Source organism: Cheilinus undulatus, linkage group 7 (genome assembly GCF_018320785.1).
Source record: "Cheilinus undulatus linkage group 7, ASM1832078v1, whole genome shotgun sequence".
Taxonomy (NCBI): Eukaryota; Metazoa; Chordata; class Actinopteri; order Labriformes; family Labridae; genus Cheilinus; species Cheilinus undulatus.
Window position 1 is genome coordinate 40216059 of NC_054871.1, and position 24467 is coordinate 40240525.

The following is a 24467-nucleotide window of genomic DNA, read 5'->3' on the forward strand; positions in this document are numbered from 1 at the left end:
ATGTGCACTAGCAACACTTGTCATAGACTTGATGCACAATGTTACAGCTTTAGAGAGTATGTAGGGCTAAAATAGTGCAGAACACAAAGATTGAATGTCCTCTGTTTATGAAACAAAAATCTGATAAATTAAAGGTCATTATTTGGGTGTTATGGTTGTACAAGCATTTTGGTGGGCCCCAGAAGATTTTCAGGTCTCAAGTTTGGCCGCTGGTAACTTAAATTTGGGAAAAGCTGCTGAAGGAAATCTGCATTCTTAATGACTAATTTCTATATTTTTATCTTTATGTATATTGCAGAATGAAAAGATATCACTATAATTTTCCCTGTATCATTCAACCCTACAGCTGTTATTGTTCAAACAGCAAATGTTAATAATATAAAAGTCTTTGGTGTTTTGGGGATAAATTTTCTTGCTTTTTTTTTTTCACAATGTTACAGTGTTATTTAGCAGATGCTCTTGTCCAAAGGGACGCACATCTGACAGCAAGTTCAACACAAGGAAAGATCTAGACAGCAGGAAACAACATCAGTAAGTGCTACAAAGTGCTTCAAGTCGGATCGGACACAGGTGCTGCCATGCAGTGCTAAAGACAATGCCAATGGTGAATAGAAGCAGTCATCAATGGCCTTGTTGTCACCAATATCTTGCACCAATTTACCAAATGTGTCGTGTAGCTGGGTCTGAAGCTTTGAGAAGTAGTGTTCATGCTTTGTCAATCACACCCCTGATCTTGGTCATGTATCTTTTTACAGCTCAGTTAACTGTGGTATATGATATATTTGTGTCTGTATTCCAGCTCTGTCCTGTCATCATGTGAGCCAGAGCTTCAGGAGCTGATGAGACAGATTGACATAATGATCAGTCATCAGAAGAGGGAGTGGGAGGCTGAGATTCAGGCCATGGAGCTCAGGCTGAATAGCAGAGAAGAGGAGCTGTCAACCTCCAGGAATCTAATTGAACGCAGAGACCTGGAGGTGCAGAAACACATCCTTCCTTGTTCTATTTTTGCGATGCAGATTAAACAGTGTGGGCCCTTATAATTGAAGGCTAGCTTTTTAAAAAAATAGCTAAACAGGATTAACCTAATAACATGCATCACACTTTTTGTTTACAAAGAAAGACCTCATGAAATGTGTGCAGTTAAGGTTGTGAAATGTTTGATACTTCTTGACACTGTGTTATTAAATCATTTTAAATTTTTTTTAATGATTGATAGTATTGAAGAGTCCTAAGCCTTCATAAAAAAATAAATCTATTTGACAAGCCAGAAGCAAAGGAGAGGAAATTACAAGCACACTCCTACGCACTGTCTGAATTTTAAAAATATGTTTGCAATGCTTGGGTACATCACCTTTCTGATGTATATGTACAATTTAGATATAGTGTAGGAATTGGGAAGCTTTTTTTAAAAACTTAATATGAGAAATGACCAAATACTAGGTGAACAGAGCTTATATTTTTTGTTGCTTTAATTTCAAAATAGATACTGATATAATTTGATTTTTACTAGTAACACAAAGAAGTTTTCAGTCTTGGTGTCATGTCAACCCAATTTGCAATAAATCACTATCAGTCTCTGAATACACAGTTTGTCTTTATCACAATCTTATTTTGACAGTTTGACCACGACTTTTACTTCACGCTGATGTTATAATCACATTTTAACAAGATCACCTATGCTGTTACCCTTCATTGTAGATTGGATTGCTCCGTAAACAGCTGGACGAGGTTCGTGTTGGTCGACAAGACTTAGCTAACAAGTACGAGCAGCAACTGCAGAAAGTCAGAGAAGAGGTAAGAAACATGCAGTCTCAATAATTTAACTCTTTTCTAACTGTGAAGCTAACTTCATTAGTTTTTCTACAGTTTAACATAAATGCGAGTTGTCCAAGACCATAGCTGTATTTTTGTTTGCGGTGACAAAAATAGTCTTGGGGGACTCGCAGCACAAGACTGTTTGGTGACGTTCAGTGGGCTAGATCTGTATGGATGTTTTAAAAGGTGGTATAAATCCAATAAAGGGTTTGTAGATAAAAAGACACAAGTGTTTATCAGATCTATGCACCAGAGAAAACCAATCAACTTTTTATACAGAGTGCAGTGTTGAATAGGGATGTCAATAAATTCTAAAACAGTATATTTTAGCAGAAGTGGTATAAGCTCAGTAGAGCTAGAGATGGAAAGTTAGAAAGGTCATCTGCATAAAGATTAATATCTAAGTCAGTTGAAGAAGAGAATATTTGAATGTGGATTGAAATAGGGACCAGAACTGATCTTTAAAGTACACTTTCCAGGTAAAGCACACTGACACAAATTGCCCTCTTCTACTTCCCACTAGTTTGATCGTCCTTGTCTGACTATACTTCAATTTTAAGCTTTTTTTCGTTTGCAGTTGGATAAGTTAAAGAGAAGTTACCAAAAACTTCAACGAAAACAACTCAAGGAGACAAACGGGGCATCAAAAACTAAAGATTCAGAGGTGAACCGGCTCAATGAAAAGATAGAGGTACATCATCTCATTATCGTTGATTACACTCCCATCTACTGGTGAAATAGAGTAGAACCATCTCTGCCTGTCCCCGCAGGAGTATCGCCAGCGCTCTGTGGAGTTGGAGCAGCAGCTCATCCAGGACCAGAAACAGGTCAGAGTTCTGGAGGTCAAAAATAAGAGCCTGACTGATGAGCTCACACATCTTAAGGTAAAGCCAATTAATGATTTTATCTGTAATGTAAAGTCAGAGTTTAACACTGAAACATAGAGGAGAAATGTCATTTTATCCACTGTTTTCTATCCTTGATTTCCAGTCCCAGCGTTCATTGCTGGAAACAGAGAGGGAGCACAGGGAGTGCTGCTTACAGGTGCAGCATCTGCGTTCTCAGCTGGATAAGGCTCAGGACAGCCTGCACTCACAGGAGCTTGAACTGGAACACCTACGTCCCCTCGAAACGCGACTGGGAGAATACCAGAGGGAGCAGCGGGTTAGAAGCTTGGTAGGAGTCAGAAAATTAATTCTGTCAAAAAAAAAAAAAAAAACCTTCAACTGTGAAACAGCAATCCAAGAGATACTATTGTGCAATCACTGCACACAAAGACTGCAATGAAGACTCGAGTTGATCACAGTGCATGAGCTACCTTTACACATTTTGGCACGTGAATCAAAGGGTTTTTAACTCTTACAAAAACTACCTGGCTTCAGTGACTAGGCAGCCAGCTCTAGGAAGAGTCCTGGTTGTGGCAAAGTTCTTCCACATGAGAATTTTGGAGGGCACAGTGTTCTTGGAAACCTTCAGTGCAGCAGAGTTTTTTTGTAGCCTTCCCCAGATCTGTGCCTTGCAACAATCCTGTCTCTGAGCTCTGCAGGCAGTTTCCTTGACCTCATGGTTTGCTTTTTCCTCTGATATGGATTGTCAGCTGTTAGGCCTTCTGTGGAGAGGGGTGTCTTTCCAGATCATGTCAGATCAATTTATTTTACCATAGGTAGACTCCAGTCAAGGTGTAGAAACATCACAGCAAAAATTGGGAGAATTGGGAGGAACCTATGTTGAATATTAAGTATTTTTCAGAGGGTCTGAATACTTGTCCGTTTGATATTTCAGTTTTTTTAAGTTTAATAAATTTGCAAAAGGGGTATTCCTGTTTTGACGGGGAAGATCTCACCTCTACCCGCCTAAACTCAAGGGGCGAAAGGGCACTCAAAATCAGGGGTAGGGGTAGAAGTTAGAAGTGGGACTGAACCAAAGTTTCTCTATTACATCATATTCTTGAATAATCACTCAGTACTTTGAGTAAACTTTAAATTAAACACTTACTTGAGTAGATTTATAGACCAGTACTTTAACTCCTACTTAAGTTGATTTGAATCAGAACAACTTAACTTTTGCTTGAGTACAATATTCTTGTTCTCTTTCCACCTGTCAATGCTTCAGATGTTAGGCTTTGACTTGTGTCAACATTGAGGCAAAACTGCAAGGCTAACAGCTGTCAAAGGCTCCTCAATACAAAGCACCACACCTCTGTTTCTCTGCTTTCAAAATAAAAGTGCTGCTTATCATTTTTTACATGGGTTAACTGAAATCTACTGCCCAAAGAGTATTTAACAGATGCTGTGTGGAAAGTGAGCGTGTGATGCTGTGTGATGTGACATGATGTCTGATGCTTGCAGGTTGTCATGCTGTCTTAAATGAGTTTGGAAATGTTGGCACACTGGATATCAACAAAATCCAAATTCATGCATGCCTAATTACTATAACTCCAAAATGGTCATTTTTCAATTATGGTTGTTTTTTTTTGTTTTTTTTACAACTTTCACCTTGTTGAACTTTAGATTTGTGCTGCAGTTTTGAAAGTTAAAATATGACTTCAAAAGATGAGTTTGCTCTGCTGTTTTAAAGTTGTTTTCAGAGGAGAGGGAGGAGCTCCACGCCACTCTGGACTCCCAGGACTCGTGTATGAGAAGAACCAGTCAGGAACGCCAAAGACTTTGTGATGAAAACACCAGTCTGAATCAAGTGCTGCAAGCTAAAGATCATGTCATCCGGTTGGTGGACTAAAATCTGAGATATTGCATTCAGTCATGTTTGGTGTAGTACAGCAAGAGTACACAAGAGGGCACTCTGCACTTGTACTGTAGAGAACATGCACTGTTGGGTTACTTCAATATAATGGGTACACTTTTATAGAAGTCATTAAAGGATACTTGTCATTTTTCTCAGCTCTCTGGAGGATTGTCTGGTCGCTCGAGGTTGTTCTGCAGTGGAAACCCTGCGAAAGGATCTGGAGAAGACTGCAGCCAAGCTTCACTGCAGCCAAACAAGTGAGGTTCACCTGAAGGCTGAACTGGCATGTCTCAGAGAGAAGTAAATACTGGAATCATCCAACACCTCTGTTATATTTCTTTTTGGACATACAGGCTTGAGAAATGTAGTTCTTTATGTGTTAAATTAGGTTCTAAAACTTGATGTTTTTAATGATTTACCTAGAGTAGAGAGGCTGAGCCTGCAGAAGACCAACCAGTCAAAGATAGAAGAACTGAGAAGCACCAAAGCAGAACATGATTCAGCTGTTGCTGAAATGAAAAAGGTAAGAAGAACGCTCATATTTGTATCTTGTGGTCATACTATTTTTGTGAAAGACTACCCAATGACAGCGTGCATTGTTTCTTCTCCTGAATCACATTGCAGCTCAGAGAGGAGCTTCAAAGAGCCAAGCAGACCCATAGCAGCGAGCTGGAGGGCATGAGGAAGGAAGTGTCCAAGCTGACCTCTGAGCTGCACCAACGGGACATGGCCATCAGCACACTGAACAGCTCTTCATCCAGCATCAAGCAGCAGCTTCAAGAAGAGGTGGAGCGAGCAGAGCAGACATCAGCTGAGCTTAAAGTAAGCCACAGGTGTCACTGGTATAAATGATCGCTAATGAAAATGTACCAAGATTTTGAGTGTCGGCTCTAGGTAAAAGTCAACTTGCTTGTATGCACAAACATTTTCTGATTGATTTTTATGCAATCCATGCATGGGGGAAATGATGAGTGTAAAAATTAGAAATGTAAATGACTGCAACCCTCTACTCTGCTTGCATGGATTTCACTAGTTTCTTTTATTTCTTCAAATCCAGACATTTGAACATAAAAAATCTCCAGTTAAAGCCAGAAAGGGTTTAGTCTTTAGAAAGTGATAGTGACATACAGGTACATCTCAGGAAATGTGATTATCATGATTTTTTTTTTTTTGTGATTTAATTCTAGAAATGAAACTGTGATTCATCATTACAAAGTGAAATATTACAATACTTTTTGGGTTTTAATCTTGATGATTTCGGGTTACAGCCCATGAAAGTTTAAAATCCTTGCTTCATGATATTGACATGACTTATTCATGATATACTAATTTTTTAGAAACACCTGTACTATCTAAATAGTAACATAGTCACCTGAAAATTATTATTTTGGGCACTCTTGTTGGTCCAGAAAATTGGATCCGTGTGATTTTCAGTGATTTCTTATCTTTCACTGTGCAACACTGATATTTAGAATTCAGTGCAGTCCTGCAAATATCACATTCCATTCTACTTCACTGGATTAGTACATCATACTCAGGTTATGCCCTCACCAGCCAATGCAATTTTTTTTTTAACATACTTAAATAAAAACGTAGTTACAGCAGTAGTTTTACCTTGTGCACTCAGAGTGGTTGTAAAGTTGATTTGGGTACTTCTACAGATATTAAAAGGATATGACATGCTAATTTGCATAACACTTACTGAATATGGTTCTCTTTAAGAAAGGGTTAGAGTTATCCTTAACACAGGGCTATGATTAGGGACAATGGATATTGGTTTGCCAAAAAAAGCTCAAAACATTTACCTAGTTAAAATAGAATTGGAGCTTTTTTTTCTACACATTTTGTGTAAGGAGCTTTTAGTCTCACTCACTACCTCAAAATACAGTGCCTATAAAAAATATTCACCCCTTGGATGTTTGGATGATTTTATTGATTTTATTAATCAATCATGGCCAATATAATTTGGCTTTTTGTTACAAAACAACAGCAAAAAAAACTATTAAATGTCAAAGTGAAAACAGATTTCTACAAAGTAATTTTAATTAAATGTAAATATGTAATGTGTAGGTGACTGCATAAATATTCACTTTTTAAATCAGTATTTAGTAGATGTACCTTTTAGCTGCAATCTGCACTGAGTCCGCGTGGATAGGTCTCAGTCTGGTTTGCACATATGGACACTGAAAATTTATTCCATTCTTCTTTGCTAAACTGCTCAAGCTCTGTCAGGTTGCACAGGGATCAGACATGAACAGCCTATTTTAATTTCAGCCACAAATTCTCTATTGGATTGAATTCTTAGCTTTGACTTGGCCACCCCAGAACATTCACCTTGTTATCTTTAAAGAGGGGGTATTATACTTTTCCGATTTTTAAAACATAAATGTAAAGTCACAATGTTGGGTGTCCATACTTCACGTATGCAAATTTTCAAACCACAAGATAAACGTATGCGGCAGTAATCTTGGAATTAGCGTGTGAACTGAGGAAAACGGTTTGTTGAAAATCTCTCCGAGATTCTCCTGAGACGAGATTTCGATGCAGCAAACTGATGAGGTCATCACAATAGGATCTCCTGACTGGTTCGTCCATGCTGCCGGCAAAGCAGAACAGACCGCCTCCACAAGGCCTTTTAGCCATTTAGCCATTTAGCAACACAGTAATTAAACACTTAACAAACAGATATGTCCTGCTCTAGTCTTCGCTGCTGCTGATTTTCTTCCCCTCTCTCTCCAAACTACCAGGATCAGACTCCAGGTCTAACACGTACGGACGTATATCAAAATTTGCCATATTTTACTCAGTTGGACTGGTTCATTAAAAGTTTTTAACTACTAGCATAACAACATTAGCCACATTGGAGGGGGCAGGCACAAAACATTGAGTCCTGCCACCAGCCAGCCTCTGGAAAATCGGCCAGTAGAAGGAAAGCAGGTCCATGGAGCCGGGGGGTGTTAAAGAGACAGTAGCGAAAACGAAGCGTTTCAGACGGAGGTTAAAATAAGGGTTTTTCAGGACGCCTGTGTGAGAAACATGAGGAGTTTTTTGAGCTGTAAACCATGTACCATGTTACTACGTGGGTATCAGAGAGATGGTGTAAAGCCTTGAAATAGGCATAATACCCCCACTAGAAACCATTTCTGTGTAGCTTTCGCTGTATGCTTCAGGCCATTGTTTTGCTGGAACATAAACCTCCTCCCAAGCCGTAGTTCTCTTGCAAACTGAATAAGATTGTCCTCCAGGATCTTCCTTCTGTATATTTTGCTGCATTCATTTTACACTCTACCTTTATAAGCCTTCCAGGGCTGGCTGCCAAGAAGCATCCCCACAGCATGATCATGCCACCACTGTCCCTCACAGTTGGGACAGTGTGTTTGTTGTGATGTGCAGTCTTTGGTGTCCATCAAACATAGCGTCTTGTCTGATGGCCAAAAAAGTACCATTTTGGTGTCATCAGACAAAAGAACTGTCTTCCATTTAACCATGGAGTCTCCCACATGACTTTTGGTGACTCTAGTCGAGATTTAATATGAGTGGTTTTCTCCCATAAAGCTTTGACTGGTGAAGAATCTGGGCAACAGTGCAGAGTCTCTCCCATCTCAGCTGCTGAAGCTTGTAACTCCGTCAGAGTAGTCATAGGTGTCTTGGTGGCCTCTCTCACTAGTCTCCTTCTTGTTTGTGAGGATGGCCTGGTCTAGGCAGATTTACACATGTGCTATATTTCTTCCATTTCTTGATGATGGATTTAACTGAACTCTGTGAGATGTATAGTGCCTTGGGATTTTTTTTGTATCCATCCCCTGACTTATACTTTTCTGTTTCCTCTTCTCTGAGTTGGAGTGTTTTTTTTTGTCGTCATGGTGTAATGGCAGCCAGGAATACAAATTAACCAGTGACTAGACCTTCCAGACACGGGTGTCTTTATCCCTTTAGACACATTTACTGCACTCAGGTGATCCTCATTTTACTAATTGTGAGAGTACTAGCACCAGCTGGATGAACATCTGTTGAATTATGTCAGTTAATTTAAAGGTGGTGAATATTTATGCGGTCACTTATTTTGCCTTACAGATTTTTAAAAAAATTGAAATTAATTGTAGAAAAGAGTTCACTTTGACGTATAAGATTTTTGGAATTTTTTAAATCAAAAAAGGCAAATTATATTGGCCATGATAGTTACCATAAAGTTTTACATTACTATGAAATTTAAAACCTGCTGTTAAATTACAAATGAGATATAAATTAGTAGTCCAACAAAAGAATATTGAAGCACAACAGCCACAGGAGATTTTTTTATGCTTCGATTATGTAGATTTTATCACAGTACATGATGCATTTTTTTTAAGTTTGGGTCCAAAGGCGATATCCAACTTCTCCTGTGGGTCATGAGCTGAAAAAGTAAGGGAACACCTGTCCTAAGAGGATGTATAATTCAAATTCAATCAGTTTCAATCAATCAATGCGTTTAAACCATTTTCTCAGGATTTCTTTATGTTCTTATCTTGAAACACCAGTTTTCCTGTGATAGTGAGTTAATTTTATACATCTATTTTCAATAAATTAACATGTGACAAAACTGACATTGTTATCCCAAGATAACAAGATAAGTTAAGATCTTGAGAAAACAATCTACATTTCTTAAAAGTAAAATAAAATGTTTGGATGAATGTCTGCTTAGGACTTCCATCCAGTTATCCTTAAAATTATTTTTAGAGTTAAGAGAAGATAAAGTTTCGGAGATCAGCTCTGTGCGGTTGATGAAAATCCCATTGGAGCCAATGCATCAGCTAAGTGGTGAATGAACTAAATCACATTTTTCTTCTTCACAGATGACTCAAACCCAGTTTGAGACTTTACAGTCTGAGAACCAGCACCTAAAGGGGCAGCTGGAGAGACTGGAGTCTCAATCACCAAAGGTTTGTCTGCTCTGACATTCTTGTTTTATGGTTATTACAGTTTAACAGCCTGTGTTAAACAGCATTTTTGGAGTACTTTGTCTTCAGTGTCCTTAAATATGACACATCTCCCTCACTTAACTCTCCTCAGAGGGGAGATTCCGCCCTTACATCCCTGAGGGAGAGCTACGTTTCCTCTCTGAGCAGCCTGGAGCAAGAGAATCGTCAGCTGAGGCAGGCGCTAGCTGACCTGCATGCCCGACATGAGGCCCCCAACTGGAATGAACAAGCCCAGCTCAGCCGTGCCATCACTTCCCAACCACAGCCCACTCAGGACAGGTATCCACCCAGGATAAGCAGGACACAGACATTTATCTACAGTACAATCAAAAACTGATGTGGCTTTGTTTGTATTTTTAGCAATGAAGAGAATGCGACTCGATCCGAAGTGGAGATAAAGAGACTCTTCAAACAGCTAAACACCATGTCCCCTTCTCCCAGAGATCAACACTGTAGTCAGGATCGAGACAGCAGGCCTCATTCATCAGCATCCTCCTCTTCTTCATCCTCCTCCAACAGCAGAAACCAAAGACTCTTCAGGAGAAACTTGGTGCCCACTCCAAATGATTCTGCTGCTGAAGGGCAAAGCTGCAGCTCTGAGGACTCTCTAAACTCAGCATCCAGAGAAAAAGCATCGCCTCCCATGGTGAGTCTTATCATGAGAACAAATACACAATCTGTTAACAGCCAACATGAGAGTAGTTTATTTCTGCTGTTTCCTTTTAGCAAACATTTTTACAATGTTACCAGAAATTTAAACTATGATGTGATACAAGTAAAGTTTAGCTGGTATCAATACCTGGTTTGATTTCAGGGCAACAAAAACAGAAACTCTAGGTGCCAAATAAAGGAAACTGTCTTGTTTAAATCAGTGTTAATTTTGGCAGCTATTTAAAATTTACTGTTACGTTTCATTTATGCTCTATGTTCAAACTGAAATGAATAAAGCTTTCTTTCGGTACTTGGGGTTTATTTTGTCCGTATTCCTGCAAGCGACTACAAATGTAGTTGATGACCCCTGGTTTAAAGGACTGGAGTTTTAGGTCTTTATATATTGGTATCAATAGGTACCAGCTGTGGATATTTGCATGTCTGATACAAGCAAAAATCCAATACCATGCGTCCCTGAATTTTAAATTTTACCCTTTAAAGTTTGGTCTAGTCTGTACATTACTTGTAAGTCATGACTTTTAGTCTAAAGGGTTTTTCTCCTTCAAATAAGTAATAAGCCAAATTGTAAAATTAAATGTGAGATATTCATATAAATACACAATCGCTGCTTTAATTGATTCAAAATAATTTGATGAAAATACTGAGATGAAGGCCTGTTACAGTTGTGTACACCTGTGATGGTTGCTCCCAGGTGAGGGCTTTTATTGATCATCTGGTCTGGGAGACTACAGGGACCAGGTTGTTGCTCAGTTCAGTTGGGTTGTGTGTGTCAGGGAGTTAACAAATCAGTTAGCTTACTTTGAGTTTGCAAGGAATTTTTATTTGAGTGCCTGTATATCATGTGCGTGTGTGGGGGGAGGAATCATAAATATCTATTTTCTTTACTTTGATTACCCTTTAATCTAGTGACTCCACCTGTTTTTTTGTTTTGTTTCAAATTTCAGTTGATCTATCACTTTGATAGAATTAGTGGCTGGCAGTGTGGAAATATAATCCCCTGCCATCTTTTACAAATCAAAGACCCATTTTTTTCAACTCCATTTTTTTGTGAAGTTTGTGTTAGTTTCCCCTACTAGCACCTTTTTTAAATACATTTTGTGTGTCTTAGGGGGAATTGTAACAATACCCATTTTGATTCACTCTGCTAATCCAAGTCTTTAATGGAATTTCAGTACTTTTCCATTATTTTGCAGAAAGCTGAGACAGCTAAGGATGCACATTGTTATCAGGATGATATCAGTATCAGCAGATATTAGCTCTGAAGTAGATTTCGTATTGTCAGGCAACATTTCTGCCAGTATTTTTAACTGCTGTCGGCTGTATGTTCAGTTAAATTTGTGTTTGAGCACAACTAACAGAGCTATATCAGCTGAAGTCTTACCCCTAAGACCCGGGAGACTGAGGAGTTTCACTGTAGTTCAGAATCACACCTGGCCATGAGAGTAGAAACTACTGAAGTTTTTTAACCAGATGTTTTAATTTGGTTTCTGTGACACTTCCTGCCCCAGTTGCTCTGCTCCATGCTGAATTTATGTGCAGGTCTTCGGTATCTGGCAGAAAAAAAAAGAAGTCCAGCGTATCTGCTGCGGAGGGCTCCGGACTGCCAGAGCTCTGCCAGAGCAGAGATCCAGTGCACCGGAGCTTGTATAAGCTCTCTCATTGACTAAAACTAAAACATATCTGCTCTGTTACCATGCTGGAGCGGAGACAGACCAAACACGTATCTGATGTATTTTAGCAGTTACTCTTTGCTTATCTTTATTCCTCAGACTACATTTATACTATATATTTGTATTACTATTGGTATATTAGCTAAAATTAAATTGGAAAAATCGGCATTTTGGATGTTGTCAAAAATCCAATACCATGCATCCCAAACAACTAAATTGATTCAAATTTCTTACCAAAACCTACATTTTCTTTTATTAAAGTGAGGTTTCAACACATCATGTTTTTTATATGTCTTTTATATAGCTTTAGATAAAAGGCCATTTCAACATTCCATTAATATTTGTAACTAATATGACTTGATACAAAATTTGGATGTGTTGACCACGCTGCTTTGAGCAAAGATAATGAAAAAGACTGCCTGCAGGTGCAGCTAATATAATGAACCTGAATTCTATTACTAGCTGCATGCAGATCTGGGTCCTTTTTAACCTGGTACTGCATTTTGGCTTCATTTGATGCAAATACTACAGAGTTACAGATTCAACCTACCTAACAGCCCATGCTCTCTCTGTCACACTGCTCATGCACAGACAGACACACGTGCACTCTCTTAGCTTATCTCTGCTTGGGTTTTGGGTTTTGATAGATTATATGCACATTGGAGAAATGTCAAGTATTTTCAAAATCCAACGGTCAAGCACTAACATTTTAGTCTTTTTCAGTCTCCTTGATGAAAACTAAACTTTCCCTCAGAGTTTTTATAATCAAAGATTGTTTTTAACTAGAAAAAGTTGTCAAACGTTTCTTGTCATATTAACAAATTAGCAGTGGTTTCATTAATTAGAAATTGCTAACTTGGGGCGTAGTTGGACGAGTAGGTTTCTGATGTTTTAGTGCAACAAAAAAGTATGAAGAAGTTTGCTTGCAATTTTCAAACAATTAATTCCTCATTATAGCACCTGTCTCATGATTTAGCTAGATGTTTTAGCTTTGGCATTTTTTAATAGTATTTTTTAATAGAATGATTAAAATTTCTAGCTTAAAATTTGGTATCAAATGGTATTGGAGTATCAAAAACATTTTGACAACCTTAATTCTGACTATTTTGTTATTCTTCCTCCCAGGATCTGATGTCAGTGTCCCCAGCAGACGGCATGGTGTCTCGCTTCATGGAAGAAGAGAACATTCGATGCAATGAGCTGATCCAAAGATTGGACTCTCACATCCAGAATATGACAGAGAACAACATGAAGACAGTGTCAAAGTACCAACCAGCTGACTCAGAGCCTGAGGCTGCACAGACTTCAGTACAGACGGGTTAGTGATGGAGTAAGGGGGAATAAAAGTGAACAAGTGACATTTTCAGTGCCAAAGGCTGCAGTCTTGTTCTCAGCAGTGCAGTTCTAGCATGCTTCATTTGACTGAACTTAAAGAGACTTCTGTTTTCCTACAGTCTACTTTTACAGCATGGCAGCACATAACTTTGTGGTTACTCCAGTGTTTTATAAGCACTGCTAAAAGAAGTATGTGTAATTCAGAAATTTTCTTGAGCTGTCGACATGAGAAGTGTGAGACGACAAAATAACAACACCAACTTTGACAGGTTGTGTGAGGTCAGTTTTGATTAAGTATAGGGTTGATTTTTAAACAAGTAAAAATCCCAGAGTATAATTGGCTACTAACACAACAAATACGTAAGTCCTTGGCACCCAAATAATGAGAATTCTTTTGTTTTCAACTACTAGCAAACTCAACTACCAAATCATTGCCAATATAGATGGATTAATGTAGAGGGATTTATTCCCTCTTGCACACCTTTCTTGTGAAAAAGATGTAGTTAGTTGAAGCTTACTTTTCAATACCATCAATCATTCAAAAACAAAAATGGTTTTATTTTAAACCTGTTACTAAATGTATTTATAATTTTGTTAACGTTAATCCTCTCTATCTGCTTATTATGGATGTATTTAACCGTGAATAGGCAGGGCATGTTTTTACAGCAGGTACGATAATCTTAAAGATTAGGTGGAGACAAAAGCTGATTAATTAAATACTTTGCATCACCTCCCAACTTTTTAAATCAGGGTTGTAAAAAAAGCTTGTTGGTGACAGACATGCTCCATGGTGTGCTTCCATAAGAGGTGGCAGTCAAAATCAAAGCTGATATGTTTCTCTCAGAAGACAGTGGCTTCCATCTTGGTTTTTTTACCCTCTTGGGGAGAGTGTAAATATTTAAGGGCTTTTGTCAAATTCTTGTTTTTTCTAAGAATCAGATATTTAGACTCTCGCTCCAGTGTGCTGGTCAAGTCTACAGGCTGCAAGCAAGTGCCAATATGACCAAAAATCGATGGAAAAGGCTTTCACTATTTGACAATGCCCAAAAAACACCCCTTCAAACGTTTTGTTTGTCATCCCAGTAATCTGTCACCTGAAGATGTTCAGTTGCAGCAATCACAAGGACTTTAACAGTGCATTTCTGCAGATCCTTGAAGAGTCTTAAAAAGTCTTGTTTTTACAAGTAAGAGACTTAAAATTTTGACGGCACTTTGACAAAGACACGTCTTTATCAAATTATCATCCACTTGGTAATTTGTACAGCTTTCCTTTGTTTTTACAGGCTTTTCATGACAAAAAAGTGTAACTCTCCGTTGTAATCATTATTCATTGTTTACAATCAGGATAACAAACCCGCTAGAATGTGTTACAGTGAATTTAACTATACAGTATACTGAAAGAATAGGGGAACTAAATGTGCCTGAAATCACCAGGTTTGTGTGTTAATAGCTAAAAAATGTCTTTGCTCTCGATTCAAACTTCAAGACAAAATCTTGAGGCCCACCATGTTCATATCCATGCAAAATACCCTTTTTAACAGGTGGAACTGTACAGTTGTATTAACAAAATATTGTTGAACTAAGTTCTAGGACACACCTTCACTTTCATCAAGGCACGCCATTTGGGAACCACTGCCCTATATCATTGGGCATTGCTTAAACATCACATTAAACCAGAGGATTTTGCCCTGGTTCCATGTACTGAGAAATATTATCTGCCCTTCATTTTTGAACATTTGTTGTTCCAAAAATGTATTATTTTTTCTCAGTTCAGGTCTTAAAATGGTCTTAAAAAGTCTTAAATTTCATTTTCAAAGCTGTGTAGGAACCCCAAACAAAGCGCCGTCTTTTTATGCCTGCTGGCCTGTACTATTTCCATGCAGTAGTTGCCCTTTAAATCTTTAAAATATGAACATGATCACACCCTTAGTAAAAAGAAAAATCATTAAGACGTTACTCCCAATGTAAATCAAAGCAAATGTAGTCATAGAGGCAAAAGACACGAGTGGGACTGAAATTATAGCTTCTGTTTTAGTTCCTGCAGAGAGAGAGCAAGAGGAAAAAATGACAACAATGCGCAAACTCAACCTGTTAGGTAATTAGTTGCATCTTTTTAATGCTCTGTCTCTACATGCTTAATACAGTGTTTAATGATGTGAGCCTCTGTATACATTAAAAGAAAAAAAACAAAACAACAGTTAAGAAATGCACAGATCGTGTTTGTGGTATGTGCAGAACAAATTGGGGTTATATTTCATGGCACCAATAGGTTGTTCCTGAAAGAAAGAAATAATTTACATAAACATTACCTGTGGGCACGGTCCTTGTATGTTAGCACATGTAACAAGTGTTTCTACTTTTTTGACAGGCACTGTATGTACAGTGTGGATGTCTTTCCAGTGTTCATCAACTAAGAATGTTCACCTTGAACTGAAATGAACACCTGCACATATGAGCAGGATTAGTAACGTCAAATTGATTTAAGGAGCCGTTAGTGTTTAAATGTAAGAGCTTCCTGTGTGTGCCGTCAACCTGACATTAGGAATGTAGAACTTATATCAATAGTGAAAGTTCATACTTAAAATGTTTAAAGAGACTCACAAAGTATCTTTTTATAACTTCAAAATGCTGCAATTGGCGAGACATAACCTCCCTAATATGCAGAGATGGGCATTTAGCCCTCAATTCACCTGTATTAAAGTCAGTTGTGCAAGGGAAAACACCTTCTGGACTGCACAGAGAGAGAGGGTTGCTTCTTTGGATCGCATGACTTTATTCCTTTTGCAAAAAGTTCACATATTTTATCCTTGGATGGCAATGGCATTTGCAGTTATAGTTTCTGGCACTCTCTGCTGGACTTTAGAGTTTTACAATCCTGATCTTGTCCAATAAAATGATGTATATGCTGTCTACTCTGCCTAAATTCTCATAAATACAGGTCTATTCTCAGCCCAGCTTTCCTGCGTTGATCTCACTTCAACACAAAGAGACAAAGCAATTGTTTAAAAAAAAGGCTAAATTTCAATATTTACAGAAGCAATCATGGTTTTGATTATCATTATTGGACAGAATTTGCAGAGAGCTTGTGCAGAACTGAGGATGTAAAGTCTGAATGACATGATTGGTACTGTGCACAATCGTTCCTTAGAAAGATGAAGTGTATTATGTGAAAAGTGGGATTCAAGATTGTACAAAATCAAACTGCTGACCTGCAACTTTAAAAGCATAATGCAGTCATTAAAAGCAAAAAATAAGGGTGATGAAAGAACACATGCCTCCTCTCTGAGTTGCACTTGTAACTGCGCTCGCAACATCTGTACTAATTTATTTCATTAAACTAATAGATTATATTGACTCAATGATCCTATAACCTAAAGCAAGCCGTCCTGTGGAGGATTACGTAAACAGAGCAGTATGAACTCTCCCTGGACCTGGATCCATCTCTCCTCCTCCCTTTTACGAGGCCCCTTCAGAAGAATCTGCACACATAAAAAAAATCCTTCTCACCTCCCTCTACTTAGAGCCAGAGGAATGCCTTGCTTGCTGAATTCCTTAGTACTGTTTGTTGGTGTTTACAGTGCTAGTAATAGGCTACCAAATACCAGAGTGAGAAGTCAGTGAACTCAGAGACAGCTAAGGAAAACCTGTGTGTTATTGTTGTAAAAGTATGACAGTAAAAACATGTATTTCATCAGATTTTTCCACTTTATTTCCATTCTTTCAGTGTGTGCTTCATTAGGAGAGCAGTAAAATATAACTATTCCCCCCTGGCCTTTCTTTGTTTCCCCACATGGTTGATATTAACATTCCATCAGCTTCCTAATGATGAGGACAAAGCGGGCCGCAGGGGAAGGTTCATGACAGCATTGGCATGGTGCTCACATTCCTGCACTTGACTCGGCAGAGGGCCTCTGCAGGGTGGGTGGTGTTGGTGCTGAGGGGAGAGCAGTCACAGGGGAAATGAGGAGAGCTGCACTATAAGCTGCCTCTTCTCCCTCCCTGCTGTCTCGACTGACATGTACATATGTGGTATTTTCTCAGTTATGACAGATGTGCAGGGAGGACAGACACCTTTTTGGCTCACAGTTACATTCCTGTCTCTGGATGCCAATGCAGTGATGTACTCCAGGCAACAAGAAAAATTGGAATTTGCTGGGAGAAAATATGCAGAAGATCTCTTCTTGACGTCCGAATTCCAGTGAGAGACCCGGGTGGAATTCAGAGAGCAAAAGTCATTTATGTGAGGTCAAACAAATATGACAAAATGCAGAGCAGAAGACACACAAATTGGTGCAAGAGACAGCGTAAAGGACCTGGATCATGCATTTATTACTCCCCATTCCTCATCTGACCAGAGACCTCAAATTCAAAATGAGCTGATTTTTTTCATGAAATGGTAAAAAATGTCTCAGTTTCAACCTCTGATATGTTGGTACTGTTCTATTGTGAATAAAATGTGTTTTTTAAAGATTTGGCTTTCTGTTTTTGACATTTTTTCACAGTGTCCCAACTTTTTTGGAATCAGGATTGTCTATTTCAATTTTTTATGAACTCATTGCATATAATGTATGATTAAAAGCCATTTAACTTTTAGACACATCTTAGCTAACAAGTAACTAAATCCTAGCTGGCAGTTGTTAAGCTAGATAGTAGTGGCTTGTCAAATATGTGGTTTTAATTTAAAATATATTACAGTATTCCTTGAACTTAGTTACAGCCTTAGGAAATTACACCTTTCCCAGTGAATTAAGTGGGCTAATACTACACTGAATAATATTTGTTGTTTGGCAGTTTTTTAGCTAGTTAGTCACTTAATATTGGTATTAACAGTTGGCTAACAAATGGCTACATTGCTTATCTTAAAATGTATGACCAACTTTATGAAGTCATGTCCTAGCTTATAATGTATGATGCACATTTTGCTATCTAAACACTAGTCCACTAAAAGCAACACTAGCTTTTAGCCACATCTTAGCTAGCAATTAGCTATGCTAATGCTGGCAGTTATTAAGTTATAGCTAGTAGCCTAGTAGCTAATCAATTATGTGGTTTTAACTTCAGATATGTAACCATATTCCCAGAAGTTAATTCTGGTTTAAGAAATTTAACATTGCATTTGGAAATATGTCAAACTTGAATTATTTGCTATTTTGCATATTTTTAGCTAGTCACTTGCTAACTAAGCTAAGTAGCTAACCAAACATGTTTTAACTTGAAATGTAACATTGTAACATGAACATTAGCCACATCTTAGCCGGGATGTAGATAAATTTTAGCTATAGCAATTGTTGAGCTGTTTTAAATTCAAAATGTTGTTTTTTCAGAATGTTAATTCCAGTCTTATACAACATAGGAATTTACACCTTTTCTATTATATTGAGTAACATCACACACCACTATTGTTTGATTTTTGGCCATTTTTAGCTAGCCAGTTGCTGAATGTTAGTGTTAGCAGTTGTTTGACTTTAGCTGATGGCTAACAATAGGGTGACATCAGGTAAATTGGGCCACTTTTTGGTTAATTGCTTAGGAAACTAAGAAAAAGCAATGCATGACACTGGATTTTGTTTTTATAATTAATAGGGACTATTTTTAATATTTTTGAGTTGAACTGATGTAATAAAATATAATTGTTTAGCTCTGAAAGCTTTTGAAACATCAGCTGTCCCACATTTTTGAGATGATCAGTGTTCAGGTAAAATGGGCCACCTGATCAGCTAAAATGAGCCGCTTAAAATACAGAGCAAAACAGAATCATTTCTGGTAAAACAATCAGATTAACTTTAATTTTAACACACATATAACACAATATAACATTCCTTTTTTCTCCCTCTCTCTTCTTTTCTCTCCCTCTCCTCTCTGTTCCTTTCTCTTCCTCTCCTTTTGTCTCTCTTCCTGCCTCCTCCTCTCCTCTCTTTGCTGTTCTTTCTTGTTGCCATAATCTGGGAATATCATACTTTTATGTTACTTACATACACATGTTACATACATACATATAGGCTACCATTAGCACTTCTAGGATAGGCTAATATCATGCCTCTTTCACCTTTTCCTGTCAAGTGTGTGTGTGTTTATATGTGTGCATAACTCACAATGCAACCTACACCAAAGCTAAAACACACACACACACTGGACCTACATAGAATAGAATGGAATTGACTGTACTTTATTAATCCTGATGGTAATTCAGGAAGGATAACATAGAAGGGAAATGTGAAGAGGTATGCAATATATGCTGTAACATATTTGTATATTCACATATTAATGCTCTTTAATAAGAGGAACCATCAAAATATTTGCTAAAACTCAACTCTGAAGGTGGCCCATTTTAGCTTAAACGCATGGCCCAATTTATCTCAGTACATTCAGGTAAATTTGGCCACCAACAAAAAATGCTTTTTCATAAAAAATAAGTTAGCTAAGCAAAAAATTGGCATTATATCTGATGAAGGCTATCACAACATGCATTATACATACTTTTTTGTATATGTAAATCTGTTTTTTAGCGATTTATCAACCTTATAATTTTTAAGTATGATTGGTCTGCCAGGCCACTCACCTCACAGTTCTCCTCAGCAGTCTGGAAGTGAGGTGGTGCCCTGACCAGCATAGAGACCACAGACCAATCAAATCAATTGTTTTGTATCAAGTTCAAATGTGGCAACATTTGAAATTATTTGCAGCCATTGGCTGTTAAAATTTAAAGAGCTAGGAGGCTCAAACCTTAAATGGCCCATTTTACCTGATGGCCCAATTTAGCTGATGTCACCCTATATGTTTTAAGTTGAAAGATGTGATAATATTTTTTGAAGAGATCCTTGCTAATATTTTGTAGAACAGTAATCAACACCTTTCCCATTGTTTGAAGTAACACTAACATACAGTCAGCTTTTGGCCACTTAGCTGGTAAGTGTCCTAGCAGTTGTTTGGCTGTAGCTGATGGCTAACAACATATGTTGGGTTTTTTTTTTCCATTTATATCGACCTTTTTTTGTCTTATTGTAGAGATAGGACAGTGTATGGAGTCAGAATCCAGGGAAAGAGAGTGGGGAACAACATGTGGGAAAGGAGCCACATGCTGCACTCAAACCTGGGCTGCCCACTTTGAGGACTGTAGCCTCGTACATGGGGCACACAGTCATAACCTCAAGGCTGATAGTGCCCTGAAAAATTTGTATTAATCTGAAATTTGACTATGTATTCTGGAGTCAGGTCCAAGTGCATTTAATGTTGGAGTTTATCGTGTATGATGTTATAAATTTGTAACAATAGGTTGAACCACTTTCTTCTGCTATTAAGTGACTGGAAACTAATAGTAGCTGTTGGCTGACATACGTTATCGATATCAAATATGTTAAACCTTTTTAAAGACCAAATTACTATGCAGAATTTCACTGTGAAATGTCTTTTCATTCACAGAGCAATAACAAAGTGGTGTTTGCAGTGATTAGCCAGGTACTTTAAATGTAGATGCAACCTGCTAAATTCCAGTATAACATAGGGAAAGCATTTCTACCACCGTGCTTTAATGTTACTCTATATAAACATGCTCAGTTCCTTCTAGGGGGAGCTGTTTTGGTACTTTTGCAGACTGGTCAACAGTAAAGAATCTGCATATTCAGTTATTTCTTAATCAACGAGGACTTCGGGGCCTGTTTCTATTCTTTCTGCTGAAAGATATCCTCTTTACAATCTAAAACCATGATGAATGTTTTCTGTCACATAACAGACGTCTGAGAGGTTACACAAGGGCAAGTTAACAAATAACAATAATCAAACTTGATGCATTCTGATGCAGAAACACATTATCAGCTAATCTTGCTGTAGATATCTGAGGCATTTGAGGAATTTCCTTATCTGTGAGTTCAGACATAACTTGTCACAGGAATAAAGTAAGAGGATAGATTGTGTGTGCAGAGGCCTGATTTATCTTAGCAGAAGTCTCAAATGCATGGCTGTTTGGCGGGGATTTCTTCGGCTGGAACTGCTTGGAGATTCCTGGGCATGGGAAGGGAAAAATATCTCTGATTCTCAGGGTGATAATCAGTTCAAAACATTTACCCAACGGTGCCCTCAGTTTGTTTTTGTGCCCAAAAATGTTATCACAGTCGCTCAAAAATGTCTCCTATAAGTTATGGACTACCACCCTCATAGGCGGACGTGATTGATATCGTTCTATGAATTTCTGAACTTCCTCAGTAAGATAAGATGACTTTTCCCAGAATTGTTGCAGCCTGCATGCTTTCTTTGTCGCACATTCCATGGTGGAGCCTCAGAAAACATGCCAGTCGTGCTTCACATGTGTCCTTGTCCCACTTTAACCTCCAACTATGTCCCATTTTTTGATGGGAACGTCTCATTGTTCTCTGCTCATCTTGGTCTCGTCTGAGTGGGTGGAGTTGAGGCAGTGGGTGCAGGTTGCGGATGGACTTGTGCAGTGGGACACCGGATGATCTCTGCAGGATACTTGGGATGCTGCAGAGACAGAGGGGCGCGTTCTTATCAGCCCGCTTGGCGCTCTGTGCCAAAGGGAACTGTGCCAGAGAGGCCAAGAGGAAAAGACTCATTCCTTTAACACACAATGTGTGCATCCATGCATGTACGCCAATGTCCCACTTACACTATGTTTGTCTTCGGAAACTGTAAACATGAGTGGAGGAGTTGTTGTCTTTTCCTTGGGTTAAAGTAGGACTGGTGTGCAGATAGCCAAGTAGTTATGTCACTTGATTGTAATTGCCTCTGGTGCTGTAATTTTCTCATTTTTATTGTTTATGAAAAGGAGGGCTTGGCCCTGAAATCATTTTTATGCGTGTCATCTGTGATCCGAGCACACCTTATGTTGTCATTCCCTGTCCAGGGGAGGCCGAGACATGACGTGAAAAGGGCCCATATCCTTTAAATACCAAACAGCCAGAGACTATTTTTCCTGTGTTGACAAAATGTGATTAATTTTTAATTATTCATTCATTTACATTAACGTAGAAATTATAAGGGATTAACTTCAGGGTGAATCAGGCCAACTTAACTAAAGTCTGGATCAGACTGAACAAATGTATCCAGAGTTTGGTCAGATTGCCCTTGGACAAATGTCAGGCAGTGAACGTTAAGATCAACAAATGCTCCTGTTGTATGACATATTCAAGAATATGTCTTGCAACTACTGTCTTACCTGTGTACTGATTTCTAAAAATAAGATAGCATTGCTCCCTATCTTTGTATCATCATTTCAATCAGGAGAGACTTCAATACGAATAACAATTATTACTTTACTTATTTTGATGAAAAAGAAAATTTGCATTGTCTTTGCCGATAAGCCTCCATTGTGATAACTTCATGTACTTAAAAGTTAGTGAGGCTGACGGAAGCATTAAGATACCCTCTATGGAGTCTAGACACTGGTGGTGGTGTTGATGAGGGATGCAGGATTGGATGAGGAGTAGACTTCTGAAAAGCTGGACCGGGACACCAGTGGGTTTGCTTGGAGGAGGAGATTCAGATATGTGGGATGAGATGATCAGAATACCTGTGAGGATCTGGACTAGATGCTGATAAACTGAATGGAGGTGGCTGGGGTGGAGGAGGGTTGCCAGCGTCCACACTGAAAGAGGGACGAGAGAGAGGATGACCAATTTAAAACATAACAGGTGCATGATGATTGGTCAATCAAGGTTGTGGCAGAATTGTGGCAAAAGCGGGAAGAGATAAAGACTGGGATAAGGGAGAGATATAAATGAGTGGTGTCTAATGGATGAATAACGAACAGACCTTCTGCTTGAACTTTCACTGAGTTCCATATACCGGAGCGCCATGATACAACCAATCATATTAAGACATATTTCTTCTTTGTTTTGTTGTTTTCTTCTTTTCAGAGCCCTCTTGTGATGCTGTTTGACCCATCTCCCCTCTGACCTATGCATTCACCAGAAACAATCATAATGACAGCATTCAAATATAGGTCAGTATCATATTTGTAGTGCTACCACTGTGTTGGCCAAGACAGGACAGGGTTTTTGTTGTGCACCATGAAAAAGTGGACTTCATTCACAAATAGCACATATGAAAAAAAAAAAATGGTGTTCAAAACCAACTTTTACAGATTATAGGACGATTCTGACATTGACCAAAGTTTTCTTGTCTGTGATTTTTTTTCTTACCTCAGAACATTAGAGTACTTGTCTGAATTATTAATTAAATAATTATTTTGATTTATCCACACTAAAATATGCCAGATGAAGAAACATGTAACACAGATGAAATTTTACACTATATTTTACTCAATTTTCATCATCTTAAAACTTTCATTTTATTATTTGATATTTACTAATGCATGATTAAAATATGGCTTACTCTGAATTTTTCCATGCAATGTTTGATCTTAACTAAAATTTAATAACAACTATAAACTCAGCATGTTATGTTTTTTTTCTTTATACATGTATTCAAAAGAATAAAAACTGTCCTTCACACTTAGATCTATCCCTAGTTTGGTACGTTAATGTCAAGGGGGAGGGTGACCCGCTTCTTGCTGGAATGGAGGGAAAGGGAGAATGACAGTGCTTGTATAAAGTCTTGACCCCCTTGGATGTTTTACCCTTTTATTCATTTTATAAATCATCTCCCAAGCCAAAGTTCTTTCCCATATTTTTCCACATTAATCTTACCCCTAACTTTACAAGTGTTCCAGGGCAGGCTGCCGAGAAGCATCCTCACAGCATGATGCTGCCACCACTGTGCTTCACAGTGGGGATGGTGTGTTTGTGGTGATGTGCAGTCTTTGGTGTCAACCCGACCATGAGGTTGAGTCTGATGGCCAAAAAGCACCATTTTGGTCTCATCAGACCAAAGAACTTTCTTTCACTTGACCATGGAGTGTCCCACATGCCTTTTGGCAAGCTCTAGTGGCGATCAGACTGAGTATTCTTCAACAGTGGCCTTCTCTTCGCCACGCTCTCCTATAAGCTTTGACTCATGAAGAACTCGGGCAAAAACTCTTATATGCAGAGTCTCTCCCATCTCATCTGCTGATGCTTGTAACTCCTTCAGAGTAGTCATAGGTGGTCTCTCTCACTAGTCATCTTCTTGCACACTCAGTTTGTGAGAATGGTCTGATCGAGGCAGATTTACACATGTACCATATTCCTTCCATTTCATGATGATGGATTTAACTGAACTCTGGGGGACATTCAGTGCCTTGGGAATTTTTTTTTTATATCCACCCCCTGGCTTATACTTTTCAATAACATTTTCTCTGAGTTGCTTTGAGTGTTCTTTT

At 38.4% G+C, this 24467-nt stretch overlaps 1 protein-coding gene across 5 annotated transcripts in view; it reads left to right on the top strand.

Moving 5' to 3' along the window:
* The window catches only part of cep63 (centrosomal protein 63), a 30714-nt gene extending 7454 nt beyond the window's left edge, over positions 1 to 23260 (top strand). For 2 of the 5 annotated variants that reach the window (XM_041792104.1, XM_041792103.1), the window contains exons 2-15: positions 800 to 977; positions 1702 to 1797; positions 2396 to 2509; positions 2589 to 2702; positions 2809 to 2994; positions 4396 to 4541; positions 4717 to 4860; positions 4984 to 5083; positions 5185 to 5382; positions 9393 to 9479; positions 9610 to 9797; positions 9879 to 10164; positions 12986 to 13178; positions 17237 to 17588. In XM_041792104.1, coding sequence (XP_041648038.1) covers positions 840 to 977; positions 1702 to 1797; positions 2396 to 2509; positions 2589 to 2702; positions 2809 to 2994; positions 4396 to 4541; positions 4717 to 4860; positions 4984 to 5083; positions 5185 to 5382; positions 9393 to 9479; positions 9610 to 9797; positions 9879 to 10164; positions 12986 to 13178; positions 17237 to 17397 — 2151 coding nt within the window. In that variant the 5' untranslated portion in view covers positions 800 to 839 and the 3' untranslated portion in view covers positions 17398 to 17588. The other 3 variants (XM_041792106.1, XM_041792105.1, XM_041792107.1) reach the window with 3 other exon arrangements.
* The last annotated feature ends 1207 nt before the right edge of the window (positions 23261 to 24467 follow it).